Source organism: Lutra lutra, chromosome 6, assembly GCF_902655055.1.
Source record: "Lutra lutra chromosome 6, mLutLut1.2, whole genome shotgun sequence".
NCBI classification, from domain to species: domain Eukaryota; kingdom Metazoa; phylum Chordata; class Mammalia; order Carnivora; family Mustelidae; genus Lutra; species Lutra lutra.
Window position 1 is genome coordinate 132,596,479 of NC_062283.1, and position 26,781 is coordinate 132,623,259.

General features: G+C 37.4%; 1 protein-coding gene across 3 annotated transcripts in view; it reads right to left on the reverse strand.

Moving 5' to 3' along the window:
• Positions 1-655: 655 nt before the first annotated feature.
• The window catches only part of REV3L (REV3 like, DNA directed polymerase zeta catalytic subunit), a 187,496-nt gene continuing 161,370 nt past the window's right edge, over positions 656-26,781 (reverse strand). For all 3 annotated transcript variants that reach the window (XM_047734503.1, XM_047734501.1, XM_047734504.1), the window contains exons 26-32: positions 23,657-23,766; positions 16,348-16,462; positions 12,154-12,291; positions 10,648-10,838; positions 9,176-9,422; positions 7,309-7,518; positions 656-1,811 (exon numbers count right to left, since the gene is read on the reverse strand). In XM_047734503.1, the coding sequence (XP_047590459.1) occupies positions 1,671-1,811; positions 7,309-7,518; positions 9,176-9,422; positions 10,648-10,838; positions 12,154-12,291; positions 16,348-16,462; positions 23,657-23,766 (1,152 nt within the window). In that variant the 3' untranslated portion in view covers positions 656-1,670. The remainder of the gene's footprint in view (positions 1,812-7,308; positions 7,519-9,175; positions 9,423-10,647; positions 10,839-12,153; positions 12,292-16,347; positions 16,463-23,656; positions 23,767-26,781) is intronic.

The following is a 26,781-nucleotide window of genomic DNA, read 5'->3' on the forward strand; positions in this document are numbered from 1 at the left end:
ATCCTGTTAGCACAGAACTTAGAAAGGACAGACCCACGACTGCCAGGCAACAGGGTAACAGAATCCCAATTCTGAGGGCCAGCCCCAGCCTCCCAAACAAAATTCCTCAAAATGGGGCTCGTCTCTGCAGAACTTTGGGGAAATATGTGCAGAAACAATTTGTGGTTCTGTGATTCCATATCTACGGTCTCATTTTTAGAAATGAATCCCCCCTCCCCCTGTATTTGGAAGTTCTGATTTGGCAATGGAAGACCCACTTCTGATATATACCCAGATGAGCTTCCTGTGTTAAAATAAGAATTGTTTTATACTGAAAAAAATTGGCATTTAGTTAAAAAAAATAATTATTGCTTTCCCTCTGGCAAGTCTTGGCTTCATGATTATAGCTAAGTGAAAGTGTACACAGGAACTCTACTAAGAAGTAGATTCTTCTAACTATAAAAGGATGAGAGCTGAATTTTTTCTTGACTAACTCTTGCTGTCACATTTTTAAAAATCAAGTTTTGGGTGAGGGAATTTGCAGCATCAGATGTGATATAACAACGAACTAAACTGACTGCATTCAAATTTAGAAAGGAGTAGGGTCAGATGTAACCAACAGAGGCATATAAAACATGACGATAATACCACTGATACCAAGATAAAATCATACTGCCATATTTCATATTTTATTCAACTTTAATATGGTTTCCATTATTAACTTTTAAAAACAAAATGATTTCCAGTTTAGAAAACAATGCACTGACCACATAATTCCTTTTTCATTTTATACAGTTATACAAATATTCTAAATACACATTTTGTGTCCAAGATGATGGCAAATAAGATTAACTGTACAGTACGTAAGGAAAGAAAATATTTTAAGCATATTTAGAAGCAATAGAAATGTCTATACAAAACAAGCAAAAATGGAATAAAATTTTTTATTTTTAAAGTATTGCAACAGGCCCACAGGTTTATAACAAAAATGTCTTTGCACAGTTCCTCACAATGCCCCAGGAATAGCTAAAGCAAGACAGCGGTTTTAGAAAATAACATTTCAAAATGCTACACATGGTACTATTGTTTGCACAGTTTGATCAAAATAACAACTCTACTCTGAGTCAAGCAAAACCTAGAGGAAATATACCTAACAACTTGAAAATCATTTGTATAAAATTCATTGCACATTATTTTACTCAGTTGTTTGAAAAGTAAAAAAGTGTATTTACAAAATATTTCGCAGTCAAAATTATAAAGTGAATGAGTATCTCTAAGTAACACGTCTTGATACAGACAGTTCAAGGAAAACACACGAACGGTTTTTTTTGTTTTTTGTTTTTGTTTTTGTTTTGTTTTTTTTTAAAGAGGTTTTCAGTGCTCCTTCCACAGGGAAGTAAGTATCATCTACTCAAATGGATTTACAAGATGTTCCACATACTGGAGCAAATTCAACACATACGTTATAAAAGGATGAAGAAGAATTTGTACATTGTAAGAAGTGAGCTATTCAGAGATCAACAAGTACAATTTTTAATTCAGTTAGCATAAAAGCCTTCATAGTCTTCAGATAATAGACAGTGAACATACTTGACTCGATGAAAGTTGAGAAAGCACCATGCACAACAGTTTAGTGGTAAACACTGAAAAAAAAAAAAAAGTAGCACCTGGAATTCTGTGATTTTGACAGTTTAAAATTGGTCTAGTAATTGCCGGAGATATGGTGCCTTGGATAATTCTCTATTTACTCGGGAGAGTTTGAAAAGTACTGGGCAGTTCAGAGAAACACACGGGATATGCCGGTCAAAGCACCCTGTGCAGTCCTTGCAGATCTGAAAGCAGAAGCGGGACACGTAAAACAGTAGCAAAGTCCCTGTGTGTATGTGTTAACCGCAAACTCGCGCAATCCCTCCTCTCTGACCCACCGCAGGTTACTGGCAGACGGATGAGACGCGGCACACCACAGAAAGGTTCACTAATTCTCATCTCTGAAGCCCAACTACCCTGATGGATATTACAGGTTACCCTTGAACAACATGGATTTGACATGCACAGGTCCACTTGTATATGGATTTTTTTTTTCAATAAACTCACAGTACACTATTCTAAATGTTACAAATGTTACAAAATTCTTAAAGGAAGCTAGAGAAAAAATAAGTTTTTCTCTAACTTAACGATTGTTTTCTCTAGCTTAAAGATACAGTATATAATCCATGTAACATACAAAATAAGTGTTAATCAAGTGTTACCAGTAAGGCTTTCCATCAACAGTAGACTATTAGTAATATAAGTTTTTGGACAGTCAAAATTCCCATGTGGATTTTTGGCTGGGGGGGGGGTAGTTACCCCACCCCTATGTTGTTCAAGGGTCAATGGTATATTAAGATCCACAAATAAGCTACCCAATTACCATGAAAGACTATTTTTAAAATGAGCTATAAACACTAATTTTTTTTTCAAATTACTCAGATTTATCTTTTTAGATGCCAATAATAAGCAATCCATTTTCTCATTCCAGAAGAGAAAAATGTCAGTATGGAAAAAAAATCAAAAGACAGGAATTAGAAAGTAGTAGTCCGGATCAGTAGTTCTCATATCTTGCTATACACGAGCTTAAAAGTGTACTAACACACGAGACCCATTCCAGACCAATGAATCAGAATCCTCAGGCAAAAGAGCCTAAGGGTGTGTATACTTTTTAGGGCCCCCAGGTGATCTGGAAGTTCAATAAGATTTGGTCTAAAGAAAAATAATTAATAAGGCAATTTTTAGCGGTGGAGAAGCATGATAATGTCTTAATGATCAGATATTAAAGTCTCAGGTCACACATAGGTTAAAAAGATTATAAAACATGAAAAACATCAAAAAATTTTTAAAAAGGATATTAAATGTGGACCCAAGGGTCAAGCAAGTGCAGGCTGGGTTTTTATTTGAAAGTGTATCCAACCATGTGTTTACAAAACGGATGCGAACAGCTGTGTCTACTCCAGATGATCTGAGAGAGAAATCGAACTGCTTCAGTAGTTCTCTGATCTGCATCTCAAAGACCTTCTCTTTTTGAGATGCCTCAACATTTTTGTTCTTTGCCCCAAGACCTTCCAGTCAGCCGAAGGGCACGTTCTTCTGAGCCCACTGCTTACTGTGTCCAGTACCGGATACCGTCCAAGCGAACTCCCGAGAAACTGGGCACTGACCGAGTGCGCTCTCCGAGGACTAAGGGTGCTGTTCTACTAGGACGCCTTTCCCTAGGAGTCTCTGCCAGGAGGCTCCCAGCTCTTCCTAAATATAGAGCTTCTGTGCTACAACTGAGTGTCAGCTGCCGGGCAGACAGACCCGTATTTAGGCACTCCCTGTGCCTCATAAGTAAGCCAGGATGGAGTTACTTTTCCGCTTTAAATCTTAACTCAATTTTTAGTTTCAAGATCCATTACTGGTGACTTCAACCCTGGAACGCTATAGCTTAATTCAGCTTATGTTTTAAAACTTGAAACACTACAACCTGGATACTTACTTTTTAGCTCACGAGGCAGACATTTAAAAAAAAAAAAAAGGAAAGTCTGCTGTAGTCTGTCTTTTTGCTATAGCCTCTGAAAAATTCTGAAGACCTAAGAAAGCCAATCAGATGCTTATTGCATTCATTTTCAGTCTTTCATGTTTATTATTAAAAGTGTTGTGATCCGAAGGGGCACGTGCACCCGAATGTTTATAGCAGCAATGTCTACAATAGCCAAACTATGGAAAGAACCTAGATGTCCATCAACAGAAGAATGGATAAAGAAGATGTGGTATATATACACAATGGAATACTATGCAGCCATCAAAAGAAATGAAATCTTGCCATTTGCGACGACGTGGATGGAACTAGAGGGTATCATGCTTAGCGAAATAAGTCAATCGGAGAAAGACAACTATCATATGATCTCCCTGATATGACGGAGAGGAGATGCAACATGGGAGGTTAAGGGGGTAGGAGAAGAATAAATGAAACAAGATGGGATTGGGAGGGAGACAAACCATAAGTGACTTTTAATCTCACAAAACAAACTGAGGGTTGATGGGGGGGGTGGGGTTATGGACACTGGGGAGGGTATGTGCTATGGTGAGTGCTGTGAAGTGTGTAAACCTGGCGATTCACAGACCTGTACCCCTGAGGATAAAAATATATGTTTATAAAAAAATAAAATTAAAAAAAAATTTATAAAAAAAAAGTGTTTAAGGCGATGAATTTTTCTCTGAGATCTGCCATGGCTGTCTAGAATCTTATGTGTGTGTTTAAGAGAGAGTTAAAGTTTCCAAGTGTAATGATCATTTTGTTTTCTGAGTTTAAAATGAATTACTAGCATTATAGCATTGCATTGATAAAATGTCTGTAGTACTTCCAACTTTTGTTAGTTTATTAAGGCTCTCTCTCTCTCTTTAAGATTTTATTTATTTGAGAGAGAGACTGGAAGAGAGGAGCAGCAGATTCCTGGCTGAGCAGGGAACCCGCTATCAGGACCCTGGGATCATGACCTGCGCTGAAGGCAGATGCTTAACTGACTGAGCCACAAAGGTGCTCCTTATTAAAAGCTTTCTTTGCAGACTAAGATAGGGTCAATTTTTTAACATGCTGTAACACTTGAAAAAAGGTGTATCCTAGAATACTGGCTTTCAGAGTTCGATATATAATCATAAGGTCTACCTTATGTTGTTTACATCTTCTATAACTGTACTTTTTGATCACTTGATTGTTCTTGGGTTGAGAAGCATGTGAAAATCTATTACTATATTTCTATTTCTTATTATATCTCCTATAATTTCTGCTTTATGAAAATTTCTACAGATTACTTAGTATACAGGAAACACATTTTAATTATTTTTTTTAATATTTATTTATTTATTTGACAGAGAGATCACAAGTAGACAGAGAGACAGGCAGAGAGAAGGGAGAAGCAGGCCCCCCGCCGAGCAGAAAGCCCGATGTGGGGCTCGATCTCAGGACCCTGAGATCATGACTTGAGCTGAAGGCAGAGGCTTAACCCACTGAGCCACCCAGGCGCCCCCACATTTTAATTCTTAAAAAAAGCTTTAAAGTTTAAAATATCTTTTGAAAGATCATGAGTCATCCTTATTTATAAAACAACATCCCTTCTTTTATGTATTTCTATATGAAATAAGACCTAATACTGACCGAGGGATCTCGTTAAATCGATGGCACCAACTACTGTGGTGTAGGTCACTGAGGGCAGAAGCTAGGAAGGTCTGGAGAAGAGACCTACACAGCCTTTGACTTCAGTGGGACTCCGGGGGTCCTGCTCACATTTGTGCCTTGTAATAGAAGCCAACAAGAGAATCTGCTATGGGGGCTGGTTGCTATCACCAGGGCAGCAACCTATAAAATAGAAGCTGGGAGCACCCAGTGACTTCAGTGGTTGCACAGACTAGAACCGTAACACTAACACAGAAGTGGCTGCAAATGTCCTGGTAATCGCTCCCATGACATACCGCTGCTTCCCTGTGCATTCAGCAAGAAGCTGGTCATTTGTTCCAGTTCTTACTGCCACCCTGGGCGGGACTCTGCTCAGGCACAGCTGACGCAGCAGTACGAGAACGGAGGGCCTCTACCCTCACTGGGCTCCCTAGCTTTCCAGCGGGGGAAGACCGACACACACGCAGGCACAGCAAGGCAGAAGAGCTTATGGCGGGAGCCCACTGCGGGGAAGGCTTCACCGGGTCTAGGGGTTTAAGCTGATTCCTTGTAGATGATGATTAATGGAGGTAGAGGAAAGCATTCCAGACAGAAGGAATAGGATTTTAAAAGGCCAGAACACATAAGAAATTAAAGTGCGTTCATGGACCTAAAAGTTCAGTATGGTATGCATGGAGGGTAGAGTGTAACAGAAAATATCTTCAGAAAATATTCAAATTCTTAAAAGTGTTCTCTCCCTGGTCACCTTTGTGGCAGCTAAGTTTGACGGATTGTGGACGGATATTCTGTCTTGATTCAACAGCTTCTTTACCTTGAGGATAGGGTGCAGAGCCTGGCCTTCACGTAGCGGTTTGGATACTTTAGGACTGTGAGGATGATTGTACAAGAGAATTTACAACATCAGAGCTAGATGGGGCCTATAAAAGAGGCCGATAAAACAGGCCAAAGGACAAAGCCGACATTATGAAGTCCAGACTAGAATCCTGATGTCATTATTATCAGCATAATTCATTTCCCACTAACTCCCACTACCTCTCAATTATTTGGCTGGTTTTCAAACATTTCAATTACTTTATATATTGCTCTTCTAAAATGAGACAAAACAAACTCCACTCCAAAATTGTTTTCTCTAGCCTGAAAGCTAAAAGTGTAACATGAAATGTGATGGTGTAAGATATAATCATTCCTTTAAGAAATATACTTTGTTTTTAAAAAACGTGCTAGATAATTTTTCTTCAGATTTCACTTTCCAACTTCTTTCAAGAGATTTCTGTTGTTTATTTCTGCTAAAATTCCCATATTTGAAAAATCATCTCTGCATTTTATGCCTGTATCCCAGCCAGCTGCTTATTAGCAGTGCAACACGGGGCAAATTATTTAACCCCTCTGTGACAGCTAACTCATTTGTAAGAGTTCTCTTGCACAGATTAAGACCCAGTTATGTTGGGGTGCCTGGGTGGCTCAGTGGGTTAAAGCCTCTGCCTTCGGCTCAGGTCATGATCTCAGGGTCCTGGGATTGAGCCCCACATCGCACTCTCTGCTCACCAGGGAGCCTGCTTCCTCCTCTCTCTGCCTGCCTCTCTGCCTACTTGTGATCTGTCAAATAAATAAATAAAATCTTAAAAAAAAAAAAAAAGACCTAGTCATGTTAACTATTTTCTATCTGGACTCTTAGAACTGTGAGCCTTCCAAGTTTACTAGCAATTCTGTAGGACAACTGGATTTTTATGAGAATGGTATGTAACTATGGTAGAGAAATTGGCACTTCCTTTAAAAAAAATACTAATTATAAAAGAAATTGGGTGGAAGAACATTGTAGTTCTAGGTTTTAATAAACACAGTACACTAGTCCATAAAAACAAAAAGTTATGAAATAATCAATAAAACTAAAAGGCAACCTATGGAATGGAAGAAGAGATCTGCAAATGACATCTCTGATAAGGGGTTAATATCCAAAACAATCCATCTTTAAATAATTTAGTTCAATTATGGTATTTTTGATATTTTAAAGTTTATTAACTTAGAATCTTTAGTTTGCTTTTCACCCAGTTTCATATCTCAAACTCTATTTCAAGTATTGATGACATTTCCCTAAAGAATCAGATTGCCTGGGATTCTGGGTTTATCTAACAAGGTCATACCTTTACAAGCTGCTCCTGTTTACGTTCCAGCTCTCGAATTTCTTGGTTGAGGATGACCGCGACATGCTGAGGCTGGCTCCGACATTTATTGCAGATGCCATGCTGAGTCAGGTCGTCACACACAGGACAATGTAAAGTAGTAAAATATTGTGAAATAGTGCCTTTTCGCCCTTCAGGTTCACTTCGAGAGGAGCTGGTGGCTTTCTGGATCTATAAAAACATCAATTCAGAAATAAGTTTCAGGGAGGTGGGCTGAGAGGGGAGTGAAATGGGTGACGCGGATTACAGAAGACACTTTTGTACATCACGGTGAGCACTAAGTAACGGACAGAACTGCTTAGTCACTACACTGTATACCTGAAGCTAAAGGAACACTGTATGTTAACCATACTGGAATTAAAATAATAAAACTTAAAAAAAAAAGTCTGATCCAGCTTCATAGCAGAGCTGCTACTGTTATGTTAATTAGAGGTTTATGAAGGCATTACTTCATTGACCTAACAAATAACGAATAGCTACTATACGTCAGGTACTGTCCTACATAATGGGGATACAGAAATGAACAAAATCCTTCCTGTAACAGAACCTAAATATTAATATCATCTGAGTATATATGTACTTAGGTAGGGGAAGAAAATGGGTCTCTGTCACTCAGTTTTTGGCTGAGATATACAGTGTGAGATCATACAGGACACAGGAGATTAGAGAGGACAGTGGAAGAAATCCAGGTTGAGAGTAGATACTGTTTCAGGCCGCACAAGTGGGCCAGGGAAACAAGGCAAGTTAGAAGGTTAAAAATAACTTAGTAGGCAGTAGGATACAAAATTCAAGCAAGAGTAAACCTGGAACATTCCAGATGAAATTAGATATGTGTCACCTAAACATTCTTCATTGGAAGGTAATACTAGTTTCAGAGATCGGTCTTCTGGTACTCTTTCTCGTACTATTTCTGGTACTGAAATAACATTTTCATGTTGTTATTATACCCTTGGTCTCCTCCTGGTATCTTTTAATCACTATGTATCGAAGTTATTATTAGGCCAAACTCTTACAAATGCCATTGATTTAGCATTCTTGCTGATGAAACGGAAAGTTGTCAGAGCCTTCTGGTGCAGAGCTAGGACCCAGAAGACAGAAGGTGGCCAGTGTACCTCCCACCTTCGTTTCCAAGTTCATTCTTTCCCTGAGGCCATACATGCTTGTTGAGAAATTAAAAGTAATTAGAGGATCAACTTTTACTAGTTTGCCTAGACACCATGAGTCTTTCGTAGTCTGAGACAACAGCAGATGACTGAGCAGATCCAATTCTGAACAGTAGATAAAAGTCCTCTCCAAGACTCGTGTTTCCCAGACGATTATCCAATCACAGACTGCTCCTCCAGGCTGCCAGGGAGTTAACTAGGAGTTCAAGCGTTCAAGCAAAATTCCCTTGGCCAATATTCCAAGTTCCAGGTTTTACTTTAGTATAATGCTCTTTTAACATCATTTCGTTAGTCTGATTTCTTCAAGCACTATGTCGAGGTACACATACTACATACATTTCTTAAGCACCCATTCTGAAGGAATTTTTGCTCTCCTTCATTTACTTTTTATTAGCTGGTTTATTATGAAAATTTATCCGAAATAGCTGCAGAATTTATTTTACTCTTATATAATTTGGCCAGTGTGACAGCAGCTGGGACGGTGTTTGTAGAAAACTTAATTTCTTTTAGGAAACCAGAAGACGGTGGAGCCTTTGTCAGTTTAGGATAATAGAGCATCCGTGTTGCCTCTCATAGCACTTAAACTCTTTAGTTCTACTGGAAACTGCCAGTGAATTCTCTCTACAGACACAGCATCGGTGGACCATTGGCGAGGCGAGGCTTACCCTTGGTAACTCGTGGTACCAGCCGAAGACATCGATACCGATGAGCGAGAAGATTCTTGCCAGGGGCGGCAGGATTTGCTTGGTGACATAGTAGGTGGCATTCAGTCTCAGAGCCGGGTCCTGCAGCACTTCCACCGGGCGCCTCACCAGCTGGATAAGTGGCACTCCGGGCGCCCCACAGATGATCACGTAGGGCACTCGCTCTCCAACTCGAGGCTCGGAGCGCCGATCGTAAGTAAGCATTTTCCTATTTAAATCCAGACAGATATTCACTCAAAAACTGTTATGGACGGCATTTTACTGGAAAATTAAGTGATAATTAAACAATTATGAAACCATGAGAATACAAGGGGTACCTTTATGTTAGAGTTACAACTTTTTTTTTTTTTTTTTTTTTTTACAGATTTTTAAATTTATTCATGGCGGGGGAGAGAGAGAAAGAGAGCGAGCGAGCGAGCGAGCATGTGCACGAGCAGGGGTAGAGGCACAGGGAGAAGCTGACTTCCAGCTGAGTCAAGAGCCCAACGTGGGGCTCAATTCCAGGACCTGGAGATCACGACCTGAGCTGAAAGCAGATACCCAGCCATCTGAGCCACCCAGGTTCCCAGAGTTACAATTCTTTTGAGAGCTATATACACCTGACTTAATGAGCACCAAGCAGATAGAAGTTTAAAACTTAGGTGGGGCTCAGTCAGTTAAGCATCTGCTTTCAGATCAGGTCATGACCTCAGGTTCCTGGGATCAAGCCCCACTTCAGGCTCCCTGCTCAGTGGGAAACCTGCTTCTCCCTCTCCCTTTGCCCTTCCTCACCCCACCGCTCGTCCTCTCCCTTCCTCAAATAAATAAATGAAATCTTTAAAGATTAAAAGATTTAATAAATAGATTTAAATCTTTTTCTTATTTAACTATTTTATTTAAATCTTTCTAATTTTAGTTTTTATTAATTTAAATAAAAGATATTTTTAAAGTTGTTTTTTTTTCTAAAACAACAACTTACATTGTAAATCATTGCTACCTGAAAAACAACATGAGTTGCCAGATACCAACTAGCTTAAAATGTTTTCTCTCTCTTTAGAATAAGAACTCTCATAAACCTAACAGTGAAAGAGAAGAGGAAATTTAGCTGGTTAGATGATCGGATTTTAGAATGATACCATTTAAGTGCTCTGGTAGACTCATATTAAGGACTACCTAGTGATTCTGATGTGGAAAAACAATTCAAGCTCTGTACCAGATTATGATTTCACTGAATGTAGTTTCTCAAGGGAAGCCCAAAAGAGGAATTCCTCCTTCCTCTTCAGAGTTTACACAGTATAGGAGAGCATCTATGTACCTTTGTGAGGCTTTGTCTGGGCAGGTGAAGAAACTGTGTGCCTGTGGACTAGCGGTCTTTTCATCTACTCCAAACCATTCAGAATCCCAGGACTACGCTTGCTAGGTACTGAGAGTTCTACTGTGGTGTGAATCATTACCTTGTAAGTTCAAGGGCTGGCACACAAGCTCCAGGTTTATAGGAGAAACTTCCTCTGTATTCCTTGGCAAAGATAAAATCTTGGATGCTGGCTGTTCCTTCCAGAAGCTTCATACATTGTCGCTGAACATACTGTTTAATTAAACTTATATCTCTTGTTTCAAATAGCAGCTTTAGAGAACGCTCAAGTATCTTAAAAAAAAGGATATGCTTATAAAAATATCCCCTAGTACATTCATCATTGTTATATTTTCAACTATGTAACTACTAAGTAATTTGCTATCTACCTAAACAATCTGCTATTCACAGTAACTGGATAATAAAAATTATTAAAAATTGGAAAATATTTTGGAGATCTTATATAACTTGCTATTTCTAAAAAGAGTATCACGTAGTTTGAGGAAAATCATATCAAAATAACATGCAAATAAAATATTTGCTATGTAATGAGTAACATGAAATACTTAAGCACAAGAAGCCAGACATAATTTCATGTATTGTTTTTTATTTGCCTGTTACAGACTCAGCTGGACCGACAGAAGTTTAAGTGTCATATCACCAAGCAGCAAAATCAAAATCAGTCTTTTGCTTTTTCATACTGTCAAGAAATATATATTGATTATGAAAGAATTCTCTATGCTGGGAGTATTTCTGACATGCAGTGGATTTATGTAGCAGATTGAATTTTATTAGTTCTAGGTTAAAGTTCTGTATCTTATTATGAATACTGGAACCAATACATATTTACTCAGTTTGCTAATTTGGCTTAAGTATGATTCTACCCTTAGAGAAAGAATGCACTGGATGAGATCTCTTCAGAAACTAGTATTAAACATCTCAAATTATATAACATTATATATACAGCATAATATACTGACATTGACAATTATGTATTGTCCTTTTTATGCTCTTATAAAAATCAGTGTGTAGAGTATTGTTCCATTTATGCCACTTATATTTGGTTTGTTATAGAAGGAGTCTGGGTAAAGAAGTGAGTAAAGTGAGTCAGTAAAGAAAACGTACAAAATACTATTGGTTACAATTACTGTGGTTGAGAAATTTAGGTAATTTATGGTACCACTGTTCAGAAATCTAACTTGTATTTAATCATTCAAGTAAATAAAATTTCAGTTGATCTACAGTGAATTACTTATAAAATTATTCTGTTGCTAGTTTCCTTATCCTGCTCCCTAGGTTTTCAGTGTTGTCATGATAACATTATCATCTCTAGGTGATAGGCAGGAAATTCTTATCAAGTTCATGTGTTGTTTTTTTAGCAGTTGTGATAAAAGATACGTTGTGGGAAGAAGTCAGAAACAAAGGACTAAAATCAAATTAAGTTGTTTTCATTAGAAATGAAATTCTCAAAAATCATATAGTTCCTCCACTAATAGTTATACACAGTCACAGAGGCTAGGAGGGCCACAGTGATGTGTGCTTAAGGATTTTCACCAGATTTTTTAGCGACTTACTTCTTAAGGACGAAAACAAGGTAGGTAAAACTTACCTTAGAAACAGCAGGGCAGGAATCTCTTCTGACTGTTTCTATTCCTTTTGCATCAAATACTGGATCCTTTTGTTCCAGTGTTTCATACATGTAACCCACATACCTCTTTTTTGTTTGTAAGACACAGGGCAAATATACCTGTAATGGATTCACAAAATGCCTCTCAGTAACAGTTTTCCCCTACCACAAATATTTTATTTTTATGTCTTTTTTTATCTTTAGCTAAATATTAATTACACATACACAGAATCTAAATATGGTTGAGCACCAATTAAATTCATGATACAACATTCAGAGGGGAAAGCATACAAAATGAGTTGTCTTTACTTCCTTACCACTCAGCTCCTTTGTTTGCACTATCAAATTTTTGCCCCTACTGTAGCTGACACAACTCTCTCAAAAGTCATCAATCATATCTACTTAAACAATTAAAAATTACTTTAACACCTACATATTTAAAAGTTGTAAGTACAAAATTAGAAGTTATAAGAGAATATACAATGAAAAGCCCTGGTCCTCCTGCCTCTACTTTCCCTGCCTTAGAGGCATCCTCTGTTATTGATTTCCTGTGTACCTTTCCAGAGATACTTATACACATAATGGTAGCTTACCATATATATCATTCTGTACTTTGCTTATTTCATTTGATAATGTATCTTGGAGAGCATTCTATGCTAGTACAGAAAGCTCAATTTATTTTATAGATACATAATAGTCCATTATGGGAAGGTATCGCAATTTACGTAACTAGTTACTTACTACTGTGGGTCAATTTGGATGTTTCCAACCTTTTGTTATTACAAATTGTGTTCCAGTGAACAACCTTGCATGGAATAATCTACTGGATAAATTCCTAGGATGACAGTCATGGGCCCTCCACCTCCTTTTAATGCTACCAAATTGGTCCTTTTCTCTGTCCCCAAGCTTTATCAATAATTGCATTAAATGTAAATGGTCTAAACAACCCAACTAAAAGGCAGAAGTAATCAGGTTGGATCTAACCAAAAAGTGAGATACAGCAATAAACTACTAAAAGTATACTTCAAATGTAAGGACATAGAAAGGTTACAAATAAAAAATGGAAAAGGATACACATGCTAACACTAATCAAAACAAAGCTAGAGTAGGTATATTAATATCAGAAAAAGTAGGCTTCAAGATAAGAAATATTATCAAAGATAAAAGTATCAATTTGTCAGGAAGATACATAATCCTGAATATGTATGTACCTAATAAGAAAACTTCAAAGTGTATGAAATAAAAACTGGCAGAACAAGAAGGAATAGGCAAAACCATGATTATACTTGGAAACTTCAGCACCTCTCTCTTAGAAATTGACAGAAAATCATTAGGAATATAGAAGGCTTCAACAATACCACTATTAACTTAAGCTAAGTGACACTTATAGGACATTCCCATAAGCAGAATACAGATAGCTTTTAAGGTCACATGGGAATATTCATTAAGACCAACCATATGCTGGACCAAAGGACACATTTCAATAAACTTAAAAGCATTAAAATCATACACAGTGCATTTTTGACCATAATGGAATTAAACTGGAAATAATAACAAAAAGATTTCTGGAATATCCTTAAATATTTAGTACTTAACATAATTCTAAATGACAGTAGATATATCATTGAAACAAATGAATAATAATGGAAATACAAGATACCAAAATTTGAAGTTAAAGTAATATTTAGAGGGAAATATACATCTTAAAATATTTACATTAAAAAATATTTAATATAAATGACTCAAACTTCTAAATTAAGAAGCCAGGAAAAGAAAAGCAAACTAACCCCAAAGTAAGTATAAAGAAGGAAATAATAAAGACTGGAAATTAAGGAAATGTTCTTCAAAAAGTTCAGTAAATGGAAAAACCTCTAGCTAGATGATCAAGGCAAAATAAATAAATAAATAAATAAGAAAAAACAAATTATCAATAGCAAGGAGGGATGTTACTAAAGGTCTTATAGAAATCAAAATCATAGGAAGTATAAATAATTAATGCCAATAAATATGATGACCTAGGAGAAATGGAAAAATTTCTTGACAACTGCAAGTTATCAAAACTGACATAAGAAAACCTGAATATTTCAATATTTATTAAAGATGTTTAATTTGTAATTAAAAATCTATGACTTCCCTCCCTCTCTCTCCAATAAAATATGAGGATCAGAGAGATTCACTGGTGAATTCCATCAACGATTTAAGAAAAAATAACCATACTAATCTTATATACATGGGAACATTTCTAACTCGTTTTACGAAACTAGCCTTTTTTTGGGGGGGCCCAAATTCAATACAAGAAAAAACTACAGACCAATATTCATCATGAACATATACATCATAATCCTTAACTAGTGTTTAGTTTCTTTAAGAAGGTTTGCCTTTTTTGTTTTTATGTTAGGTCTGTGATGTATTTCAGGTAAATTTTCATTTCTGGTGTCATGCCAGAAGGGTTGAGTGAGTGTCCACACCATATGTGTACTTCTAGGACAGCACTCATTCTCACTATTTTCTAGCTGTTCTCCCTGTCTGTGAGCCAATTAGAATGCTCACTCTTCAGGGCAATACCATATCCTAATCTTTGAATCTCTTCTCGTACAATTCTTGCTGCGAAGTAGGTACTTTCACCCATTTCACACCTGTTCTCTTAAATCAATCACTTCTAACTCCTATCATTCCTTCTTTCTCAGTATCTCTTGAATTGTCCTTTCTTCATTTTCCTTAGTTCAGGCTATGCAGGTTGCACCCTATCTTGAGATTCCACTCTCCCAATCCATCTTGTATACCATCATGAGGACAATCCTCCCCAAACACCTCTGATTATGTCATACTCTTGTTTAATGAACTTTTCTGAGTCAGTTTAAACACTTTAGCTTGGCATTCAAGACACTCAGCAATCTGGTCTCAACTCTATTTTCCAGACTTCTCTCCCTGTACTCTCTATTCCCAATATTGTGTTTTTCTAACTCCATATTCTCCTACATACCATTTTCTTCTATGCAGAATGACTGCAGCCCCATGGCTGCCTATTGAAAATCTAACCATTTTTCTGAGACACAGTGCAATATTACCTCCTACACGGGGTCTCCCCATCCAGCCCAGGAGGACATAGTATCTCCTTTTATCTGTGCTCTTATGTGTTTAAGGAGACTGCTCTCATGAGACTTTCTGTAAGTTTAAAATAAAAGATTTCTAATTTTTCCTTTTAGGTATTGGCTCTTAGAGAGTGGGACTATTGTCTTGTGCTTCTTTGCATGCCACACCTCTCCTAGCTTAGTATCCGTTATATAGAAAGAATTAAATACATATTTGATATCTAAAGTAAAATGAAAATAGTCTAAGGTCCTTATGGCAGACTCTGCTGTCCAAAGAAATAGTATCTGCTATCCCACGTGGTCTTAACAGCGTGACTCTGACATTATTCCCATTAAGAGATGGGAGTCTATGTTCTCTCTTAAATCTAGACAGGCTATGATGCTGTGTGACTTTGAGACAAGGTCAAAAAAAGCAAAACAGCTTTTATCTGTTTTTCTTTGGAATATTCATCCTGGAACTTAGTCCCATCATGCTGTGAGGAAGAACACATAGTCTCAGGGAAAGACCAAGTGTAGGTGTTCCAGCTGACAGCCCCAGATGCTGCTGCAAACAGCAGCCAGCATCAACCCCCAGATGGTAGAGTGAGTAAGCGAATTTCAGCCATTAGCTGTTGGTTGGATTACCTTCAGCTTTTAAATTTTCCCAGCTAAGGACCTAAGCATTGAGGAGCAGAGACCTGCCATCTCTGCTGCACCCTTTCTGAATTCCTGACCCATAAAATCTCTAAGCATTATTAATAAAAAGGGTGACTGTTTTACATCATTAAGTTTGGAGGTGGTCTGTTACAAAGCAAGTTAACTGGAACAATCTTTTTATTTTTACATAAAGACACTACTAAAAATTTTTTGAGAAAATTACACAAAACTAAGGGAAAGTATTTTAAATTTAACACTTTGTAGACCCTACTACTACTACTACTATAGGGTCTACACTTTATAGACCCTACTACTACTACTACTATAGGGTCTACACTTTGTAGACCCTATACTACTACTGATTCTGAAAATGTATTCTGCAAGTCCAAAATCTCTAGAAGGTATGTGAATTTTATATGTGATTACTAGTACTAATATATTCTCTTACCTTTTCAAACTTCAATTTCACTGGTTTAGGATTGGTAGCAGTTACAGCTTCAGCAATTTCCTGACCAATCTTAAAAGACTGCTCCTTAGTGGCTCCTTTCAGTAGCACAAACATACTAAGAGGATTAAAAAACGAGGAAGTCATTTTAATAATAAAGTTTCATCAAGAGTAACTTTCCTGGCTAATACTCTAATACCAAAGAAAACCTCCCCCAACACCCTCTTCCTTATTAAGTTGCTTCCTATCTAAATTTTCTTGTTTTGCCATACTTTCCCTGTCTATCTTATTACAGATCTTTAAGACATTTAGTATTTCTAGTTTGGCTACACAGAGACCAGCTTAGCTGTCAGAGCTGCCAAGAAGGTTGTGGGTTATTCCTAGATAATAATGGCTTTATATGACACACAATTACACCAGTCCTAAAATAAGAGAAAATGTGATTATAAAGAAATGGAAAATTTACTTGTGATATGGGAGTAAACTTCCTTATGGCAGACTGTACTGTCCAAAGAAACAGTATCTGCTATCCCACATGGTCTTAACAGTGTGATTCTGACATTCTTCCCATTAAGAGATGGGAGTCTATGTTCTCTTAAAAGACAACTTAAAAAAGACACACATATATTTCATAATATAAGTTCCGAAGAAACGTTAGAAAACATAAAGGACAAAGAAGAAAACAGCCACCTAAGCATACCATTCAGAAAAAAGGCACTACAAACCTTTCTGGGTGTATCTGTAAATCTCTTCTCATCTGGGATCACAGATCATTATTGCTGGATAACTTTCTCCTTTCATTTAGCTTTACATCTTAACATTTTTCCACATTGTTTAGTTCTTTTAATTATTATTTTTAAAAATTTTATTTATTGTTTATTTGACAGAGAGAGACACAGCGAGAACAAATTTCTATCAGTGAAATTTCTGGGTAAATGGTATACACTAAAAATGTTTTTTGAAAGATACTGTCAGGGCGCCTGGGTGGCTCAGTTGTTAAGCGTCTGCCTTCGACTCAGGTCATGATCCCAGGGTCCCAGGACTGAGCCCCACATTGGGCTCCCTGCTCGGCGAGAAGCCTGCTGCTCCCTCTTCCCACTCCCCCTGCCTGTGTTTCCTTGCTCACTGTGTGTCTGTCAAATAAATAAATACAATCTAAAAAAAAAACACTGTCTAATCTGAATTTTAGAAAGATATTTCTAATGTACAATTCCAAGAGCAGTTTATGAAGGTCAAGAAGGAAGAATTTCTAATATAAATAAAAAACTGCAATACAAAAAATACTCAAAAAAATGTAACAAACCCCCCCCAAAAGTATGGGTATTTTTCTCCAGCATAATGCAGAATAATAGCACAATCTGTGATCAACAAAACTAATAGCTAATAAACATATTTAAATAAGAATTATAAAGTTGATCTTCATGTATAATTTTTTGGCAAATTTTATCATTTATTTACTTTGAGAGAGAGAGAGAGACAGAGTGAGTGAGTGCAGGGGGAGGGACAGAGGGAGAGAGAGAATCTCAAGCAGACTCCGTACTGAAGCATGGAGTCCAATGCAGGGTTCAATCCCGTGACCCCGACATCATGACCTGAGCTGAAATCAAAAGTTGGACGCTTAACTGACTGAGCCACCCAGGCGCCCCTTTGCTTATAATTTTAATGAAAAGATATTAAATAGCAGAAATGAACACTATCTTGAAACATGATCTTAAGATTCTTGCTCCTAGTCTTGGGGCCACCTAAACCAATCTCTTATTTCTTAAATGTTTTTTATATTCGACCTCAAATCTCGTTTGGATGGTTTCTTTGGAAAAGCTTTCTCTGCCAATACTGGAGATAATACTTAGAATCTGATATGAAAAGTTTAAGAAAATGAATATTTATTCAGTATCACTTAAGGTCTTTAAAATAAAAATGGTCTCAATCTAAATTAATTTTAAAGGCTATACTCCAAACCACTTGAAGCTTTCTACAATATTTTTTTTGCTAGGCCCATCTGATGCTGATTACACCAATACAACTTTATTTTTAAAACAGATTTTAAAACTTCCTTTTGAAAGATTATTTTCAAAAGCAACTTTACTGAGATATAATTTGAATATAACAAATTGAATACATCTTAAGTGTACAGTTCCATGAATGTTGACAAATACATAGCCTTCTTATGGGCTGAACTGTGTCCCCCTAAAATTCATATGTTGAAGCCCTAACACCAGGATCTCAGAATGTAAGTATACTTGGGAGACAGGAACTTTAAAGAGGTGATTAAGTTAAAAAGAGGCCCTAGGTTAGGTGGTGAGATGAGCCTAATCTTACTGGTGTCCTCATAAGAAAAGAATATTTGAATATACAAAGGAATACCAGGGATACATGTGAACAAAGGAAAGGTCATGTGAGGACACAGAAAGAAGGTAACCACCTGTAAGCCAAAGAGAGAGGCTTCAAGAGAAACCATATCTGCTGACACTTGATCTTGAACTTTGAGCTTCCAGAACTGTGAGAAAACAAATTTCTGTTGTTTAAGCCACTAAATCTATGATACCTTAGAAAAACAAAGCACATTTTCATCACCCCCTAAAATTCCCATGTGCTGCTTTGTAATACTTTTTCACTCCTGGCCCTAGGCAACCCTGCTATTAATTACTGCAGATTTTTTTTTTTCTTTCAATAATTTTATATCAGTGGAACTATATAGTATGTACTGTCTTATGTCTGGCTTCTTTCAGCTTGTTCTTGAGATTCAGCCGTGTTGCTGAAGTAAGAGTAACTGGTCCCTTTTTATTGCTGAGTAATAGTCCATTGTATGGATATGCTACATTTGTTTATCCATTCACCCTTTGGTGGAAATTTGGGTTGTTTGTGGTTTTAGACTGTTATAAATAAAGCTGCAATAAACATCTGCTTCAGGTCTTTTTGTGGACCTAAATTTAAATTTGCTTTAGGTAAATATCCAGAAGTAGAACTGATGAGTCCAATGTAAAGGTATGTTTAACTTGAGGTGTAACTGCCAAACTTTTTTTTTTTTTTAAAGATTTTATTTATTTATTTATTTGACAGACAGAGATCACAAGTAGGCAGAGAGGCAGGCAGAGAGAGAGGAGGAAGCAGGCTCCCTGCTGAGCAGAGAGCCCGATGTGGGGCTCGAACCCAGGACCCTGGGATCATGACCTGAGCCGAAGGCAGAGGCTTTAACCCCCTGAGCCACCCAGGCGCCCCCCAAATTTGTTTTTTAAAAGATCACTATGCTTAAAATGGTCAGGTGCAATGATGATGAAGACGCTTTGAAATTAAAGTACATATATACACATTTCTATAAAACGCTAGGACAGGAAAAACTAAGCTGTGGTAATAGAATCACGTAAGTGGCTGCCTGGTGGTAGGGGATGAAAGTGAGGGACTGATTGTGAAGGGATACAAAAGAACTTCCTACATTGGCAGAAATGTTCTGTACCCCCTTACTGAGGTGGTAATTGGGTTCACGGATCTATACACGTATTTACTGAACTACACGCTGTGCATTTTTAAACAATTGTGCACTTAGTATACCTCGATGAATTTGTTATCTTAAAAGTATTTTATTAGAGGGTATATGAGATTTTATCCAGTAGTTAGTGGGTTTGAGTCCATCTATGTTGTTTTGGCCAGTTTTATTTGGAGCTAAGTTTCAAGACAGCTGGCCAAGATCACTGGAAGGTCACTTAACAGAATGGAGGTGAATAGCCTACATATGAAGAGACAATTTTAAGATGAATTTCTTTGTCTGTCACTTATGCTTTTAATCTAGTTAATTAACATTTATCTTTGGGTTGAGAGATCCAAGTACACATATAGAGCAGTGATTTTCACATGGTAGAAAGTGAGTGGGGATATTAGAATAACTTAGGAGGTCTTTCTCAACTATAATCAGATGAATTTCCCAAGAGATTCTTTTTTTTTTTTTAATTTTGTTTATTTATTTGACACAGAGAGACATCACAAGTAGGCAGAGAGGAAGGCAGAGAGAGAGGAGGAAGCAGGCTCCCTGCTGAGCAGAGAGCCCAATGCGGGCCTCGATCCCAGGACCCTGGGACCATGACCTGAGCCGAAGGCAGAGGCCTTAACCCACTGAGCCACCCAGGCGCCCCCAAGAGATTCTTTTAAAACAATTTTTATTTTTGGGCACCTGGGTGGCTCAGTTGGTTAAGCAACTGCCTTCAGCTTGGGAGTTGCCGGGATCGAGTCCTGCATCGGGCTCCCAGCTCCATGGGGAGTCTGATCTCCCTCTGACCTCCTCCCCTCTCATGCTCTCTCTCTCTCTCTCTCAAATAAAGAAAATCTTTAAAAAAAATAACAATAAATAAAAAAAATTTATTTTTAAAATTTGAGTATAGTTGATCCAAGAGATTCTAGACAACTCTTATTAACTGATGGGAGCAGGTCACATCCCATGAGGATGCAGTAAATATGATTGAGAACCATTATTCTATAAAATAACTATTTGAACTACTAGTTAATAATATTGTAAGGTGTCAAAAAGTCAATAATATTGTAACTTTGTATGGTGACAGTTGGTAGCTACACTTATCATAGTGCGCATTTTATAATGTATATAATTGCCAGATCACTGTATTGATCACCTGAAGCTAATACTGTATGTCAATTATATTTTATTTTATTTATTTATTTTTAAAGATTTTATTTATTTATTTGACAGACAGAGATCACAAGTAGGCAGAGAGGCAGAGAGAGGGAGGGAAGCAGGCCCCCCGCGGAGCAGAGAGCCCGATGCGGGGCTCGATCCCAGAACCCGGGGATCATGACCTGAGCTGAAGGCAGAGGCCTTAACCCACTGAGCCACCCAGGTGCCCCTGTCAATTATATTTTAATAAAAAAATCTAACTGCAGTGTGTTTATTATACTTTCTAAATGGACAACAATGCATAACTGCTTTAGAAAGAGAAACACCCTTCTAAAAGTACTTTTGATGCTTTGGTAACTGATCTCCCTTACCTAGACCCCAAGATTCATAAAAACAGCAGTCTTTTTTTTTTTTTTTAAGATTTATTTATTTGACAGAGATCACAAGTAGGCAGAGAGGCAGGCAGAGAGGGGTGGGGGGGAAGCAGGCTCCTCGCTGAGGAGAGAGCCCGATGTGGGGCTTGATCCCAGGACCCTGGGATCATGACCTGAGCTGAAGGCAGAGGTTTTAACCCACTGAGCCACCCAGGCGCCCCAAAACAGCAGTCTTGAAATTGGAGGGAGGCAATGGTCATTCACCATCATCTATCAGATTTCCTTCATTCTGATTTTAAGACAATTGAGTTTCAGAGGGGCTAAGTGATTTGTTAATGACCACATAATCAGCTAGGAGTACAGCTAGAAAGGGAATCCAGATCTCCTCATTCTCTGTTAAGAACTTCTTCACTTCACCAAGTATTATCTATTATCCCTAAAGCAGTGTTTCTCAGTCATTTATCATTATTGTCTTCTCAAAGAAACAAGTTAAAAGTAAATATAGTAAGAAAAAATAATTAGTAAAGAATAAAGTATTGTTGGGTGGGGTTGAACTTTGTGGGGCCTAAACCCGTTGTACTATCTAAGTACTATTTAAGTTTTGCTCCCAATTTGTATTGTTAGGGTGATACTATTACCACTGATAGTGCATGTCCTGGAGTGACTTGCCCTCATACAGTATATTTCAATGAAATGATGAATAAATTTATTTGATTGGAATCATAAAACACCTGTGAATTCTGACTTAAGAGAAAGCACCAGCTGGGAATAAAAAAACACTGAGTACTACTTTATGGCTCCACTGCTGATGAGCTGGGGATTTTAGACATGGGGAAATGTGCTTTTATTATCATTATTTATTTATTTATTAAAAAAATTTTTTTAAAAAAGTTTCGGATGCAGTGTTCAATAATTTATCAGTTGCGTACAATGTGCTTTTAGGCAGTACCTGTGAATGTGCCTCTAATGGTTCCTCCTGACAGTGTGAAAACTGCTGACCTAAATAGCACCGAAATCGTCTTCCAGCTGACATTCTGTGAATCTGTGTTTTTTGGTTTGAATTCTTAAAGAACTTAAAGGCTAAACAAAATTATGACAATCAGAATCATGCCAACTTCTGATTCTCTGTGTATGGTATCAACCATGGACACGTACGATCCTGAATTAAACTCAACAATTTAAAGGTTTAACTTTGTCCTCTTCCCTAAATATTTTGCAAGGAGCTCTGCTAACAAGGGGTGAAATGATGTTCTAGTAACTCTTATTTTGTTGGACTACTCAGCAGAGGTGGTTTTACAAAGCAGTAAAATACTCAAACTTCAGAGTGGCTTTTGATGGGGAGGAGTAGAGACTCTGGATAATCAGGGCCTGGATAACTTGAAAGTATCCCCACCTGTTAGTAATGAAACAGCTGCTGTATGAGGTAAGGTCTCATTCAGCATTAATATGATTATGCTGACTGCATGCGCATTAAAGAATGGAGAAGATTAAATGCTGTTTAAAGATTACCTAGAAGCTGTTTGTAATGATTAGAAGCGTTATCTCCTACTGCTCTGCTAGTGATCAGAGCTCCCGAGGCAAGTGCTCTTAGCATGATCCCACTGTGACACTAAGCCTTCCATATGAAAAGAATATCAGACTCTATGAAATCTGCATAATACCTATATTCTAGAAGAATTTTAATAAGTCATACAAATAAGATGGTACATAAATACCTGGGCCCTAATAAATACCAAAGCAAGCAACCAGGCTGAAGTTATTAATTTAGGACTCAGAGGGAGTCCTGTCCTTTTTCAGTCCACGGATGATGGGCTTCAGGAAGACTGTGAGCCTTCTGGAATCAAATGGAAAACTTTATGTGCCTATAGGCACTTTTTGTAGAAGATCAAAAAGATTTTGGGACCTAGTGAAAAGTTACACTCACGGCTTTGGTAGTACCTTTCAAAATTAAGACAGACATTTAAATTCACAGAGCTGCACCTATATGAGGAATCATTTACATTTTTAAAAGTGGTTTCTTTATAGACTAGACTCCTGTGTATACAGTATTTTTGCAGATCACTATCTACCTGGCTACCTACAGGGATGCCATGGGAATCTCTACAAGTCTGGCTCAGGACACCTAAATCTTCTGTCTCTTAAGATCTTATCTGTTAAGTCAGGACTTGAGCTAATCAGAATCACAAGATCATAAGGATTGGGAAGGACTTAAGTAGAACTCTGTTTTTAGCAAGGATTACCCTTAAGCTAGTTCAAACACTGAAATGAATATCTGAAGAGATGTAAAAGGACAACTATAAAGCAGAGAGTTCATTACCTGTCAGTATCTCCATATACAACCCTAGCGCCCCATTTCTTGGTATCATTCACCAGTTTAATAGCTCGTTCCAAGGTCTCTCTCGCTTTGTGAACAATACTATCACCAACCTGCGGGTACAAACACACTGGAAGTTATTTCTTAACATAGCTTAGTATAAATCAGTAGACTAACAATACTTTTCATTACCAAATATTTCTAAAATTGAAATAAGAAGAAAAGAATAAAAACCAAAAGTCTTCAATGTCATCATTCTTTTTGTAAGGACTCAAGAAGAAAATAAAGTGAAGAATTTAAAGAAAGGAACCAATCAATACACAGACTCACCTGTGAGCGTATTAGTTAAAGTAAAGTGCAAAGGACTGTACTTTATACAAGATACGTAGATTCATAATTCCTGGAAGAATTAGCCTTACTTAAGGAATTTTTCAAATGCCTTCAAATGCTAATTTATAACCAATTAGCCAGGGACTTATTCTGTGTATGTGCATGAATGTGTGTATGTGTATTTTTCAAAAATTTTCTGTTGTAGTGTTATAATTTCTTTCAGTATCATTAAAGTTAACACTGAACTTTAATCTCAGTGATTGGTTATATGTAATTTTTAGAAAATAAAGAACACAAAGAAAAATGTATAATTATATGATGGAAAATATATTACAAGTGTTCAATTTAAATTAAGTAGGCAGATATATGTCTAATAAGGGCACTTTCTTTTATTTATTATTTATTTGCGCATGCACAAGTGGGGGAGCTGCAGAGGGAGAGGCAGACTCCCTGCTAAGCAGGGCTCAGCTTGATCCTGGGACTCCGGGATCGCGCCCTGAGCTCTGAAGGCAGACGCTTAACCAACTGAGCCACCCAGGTGCTCCTTTTTTTTTTTCTTGTTTTTTAAAGTAATCTCTCCATCCAACATGGTGCTTTAATTCATTACCTTGATATTAAGAGTTGTATGCTCCACCAACTAAACCAGCCAGGTGCCCCTAAAAAGGCTAAAAAGGCTACTTTCATCGGTCATTAGTGAGTTTAAACAAAGATTATGGCATAAACTATCAAAACAAAAAGATGGTAGATCTTGACAAATATGACTAATTATATTTTACAGTTAAGTAAATTAAGGAGACCAGCATGGGACTGCTGCTTCATTTATTAAACTCTTAAAAAACTAAGAATTGGGGAAAATTACCCTTTGGCATAAATGGAGCATTCCTTTTAAATTTTTAAAGAATCATGCACTTTTGTGTAAAGAAGCAAACAAAAGTTATAATCATCCTCCTTTTACTGTAAAATTCGAATCACCTGAACTAAATGTGGGACTGGGTAAGTGTTTAAAAGGCTGAGCTCATAAAACGCTGTTTAGAGTTGCTTTAAAAAGGAAATATTAGGGGCGCCTGGGTGGCTCAGTGGGTTAAAGCCTCTGCCTTTGGCTCAGGTCATGATCCCAGGGTCCTGGGATCGAGCCCCACATCGGGCTCTCTGCTCTGCAGGGAGCCTGCTTCCTCCTCTCTCTCTCTCTCTGCCTGCTTGTGATCTCTGTCTGTCAAATAAATAAATAAAATCTTTAAAAAAAAAAAAGGAAATATTAAATGAACAAAGGAATAAATTTAAAAAACTGGTAGCAGATACTTAATCTGGTTTTAAGAATCATGAATTCCGTTGAGACCTTTAGTGCAACAGAAAACCTTGAGAATGTGAACTATATCCTGAGACATTTAAAAAATCATGTTATCCAGTTGAAATTCAAGTTTGAATAAAATGTTCAAGGTCATCTGTTGTCACTTTCAAAACAAGATACACTTTAAAATATGTGACGGCAAATAGCCGGAAGGGTGAGCCATCTAGTGTCAGAGTCAAATATGCTTTTGAGACACACACATACTGATTCTAAATGTCTACCTCCCACTGTCTACTCTGACCCATTTAAGCAACACACCTGCCCCTCAAGACCCTGTAGTGGGAAAGACTCAGTGGCAGGAATGTGAGGTGGGGGTGGTGGGAAGAAGGAGGGAGTGATAATTAAAAGTGATTCTGCTACTTTGTGCCATGGTTCCTAGTTTGAACATAACTCCATTATGGGGCTGAGATTAGATTTAAAAAAAAGGAAAATGACTGGCTTTACAGTTTAGGCAATGGTTGGGATTATAAAAAGTCATGAGAAAAATAAAGTAAAAATTCCCTGAAAAGGAGTGCTGGCAAGGATGTGGAAAAAAGGGAATCCTTGTGCACCACAAGTGGGACTACAAATTGGTACAGCCACTATGGAGAACAATATGGAGGTTCCTCAAAAAATTAAAAACAGAAATACCATGTGATTCAGCAATTTCACTACTGGGTATATAGCTGAAGGAAATGAAAACACTAACTGTAAAAGATACATACATCCCTATGTTCATTACAGCATTATTTACAACAGCCAAGACATGGAAGCAACCTAAGTGTCCACAGACAGATGAATGGATGAAGAAAATGTGGTATATACACAGTTGACTCCTGAACAACACAGGCTTGAACTGTAGGGGTTCCCTTATATGTGGATTTTTTTCAATAAATACAGTATAGTACTGTAAATGTATTTTCTCTTATGATTTTACTATTTTCCTTTCTCTAACTTAAAGAATACAGCATATAATACATATAACATACAAAACATGTATTAATTGTTTATGTTATCAGTCAGGCTAGTGGTCAACAGTAGACTATTTATAGTTAAGTTTGGGGAAGACAAAAGTTATTTATGGATTTTCAACTCTGGGGGGGGGGGGTCAGTGCCCCCAACCCCTGCATTCTCCAAGTCTATGGTTTACCTTTCCACGCTTGACTGTTTTTTGCAGAGAAAATTACTTTAATGAAATACAGCTTATCAATTCTTTCTTTCATAGACTGTGCCTTTGGAGTTGCATCTAAAAAGCCATTACCAAATCCAAGGTCATGTAGAATTTTTCCTATGTTTATCTTCTAGAAGTTTTTTTTTTTTTTTTTTAAAGATTTCATTTATTTGCCAGACAGAGATCACAAGTAGGCAGAGAGGCAGGCAGAAAGAGAGGGGGGAGAAGACTCCCTGCTGAGCAGAGAGCCCGACGCAGGGCTCTATCCCAGGACCCTGAGATCACGACTTGAGCTGTAAG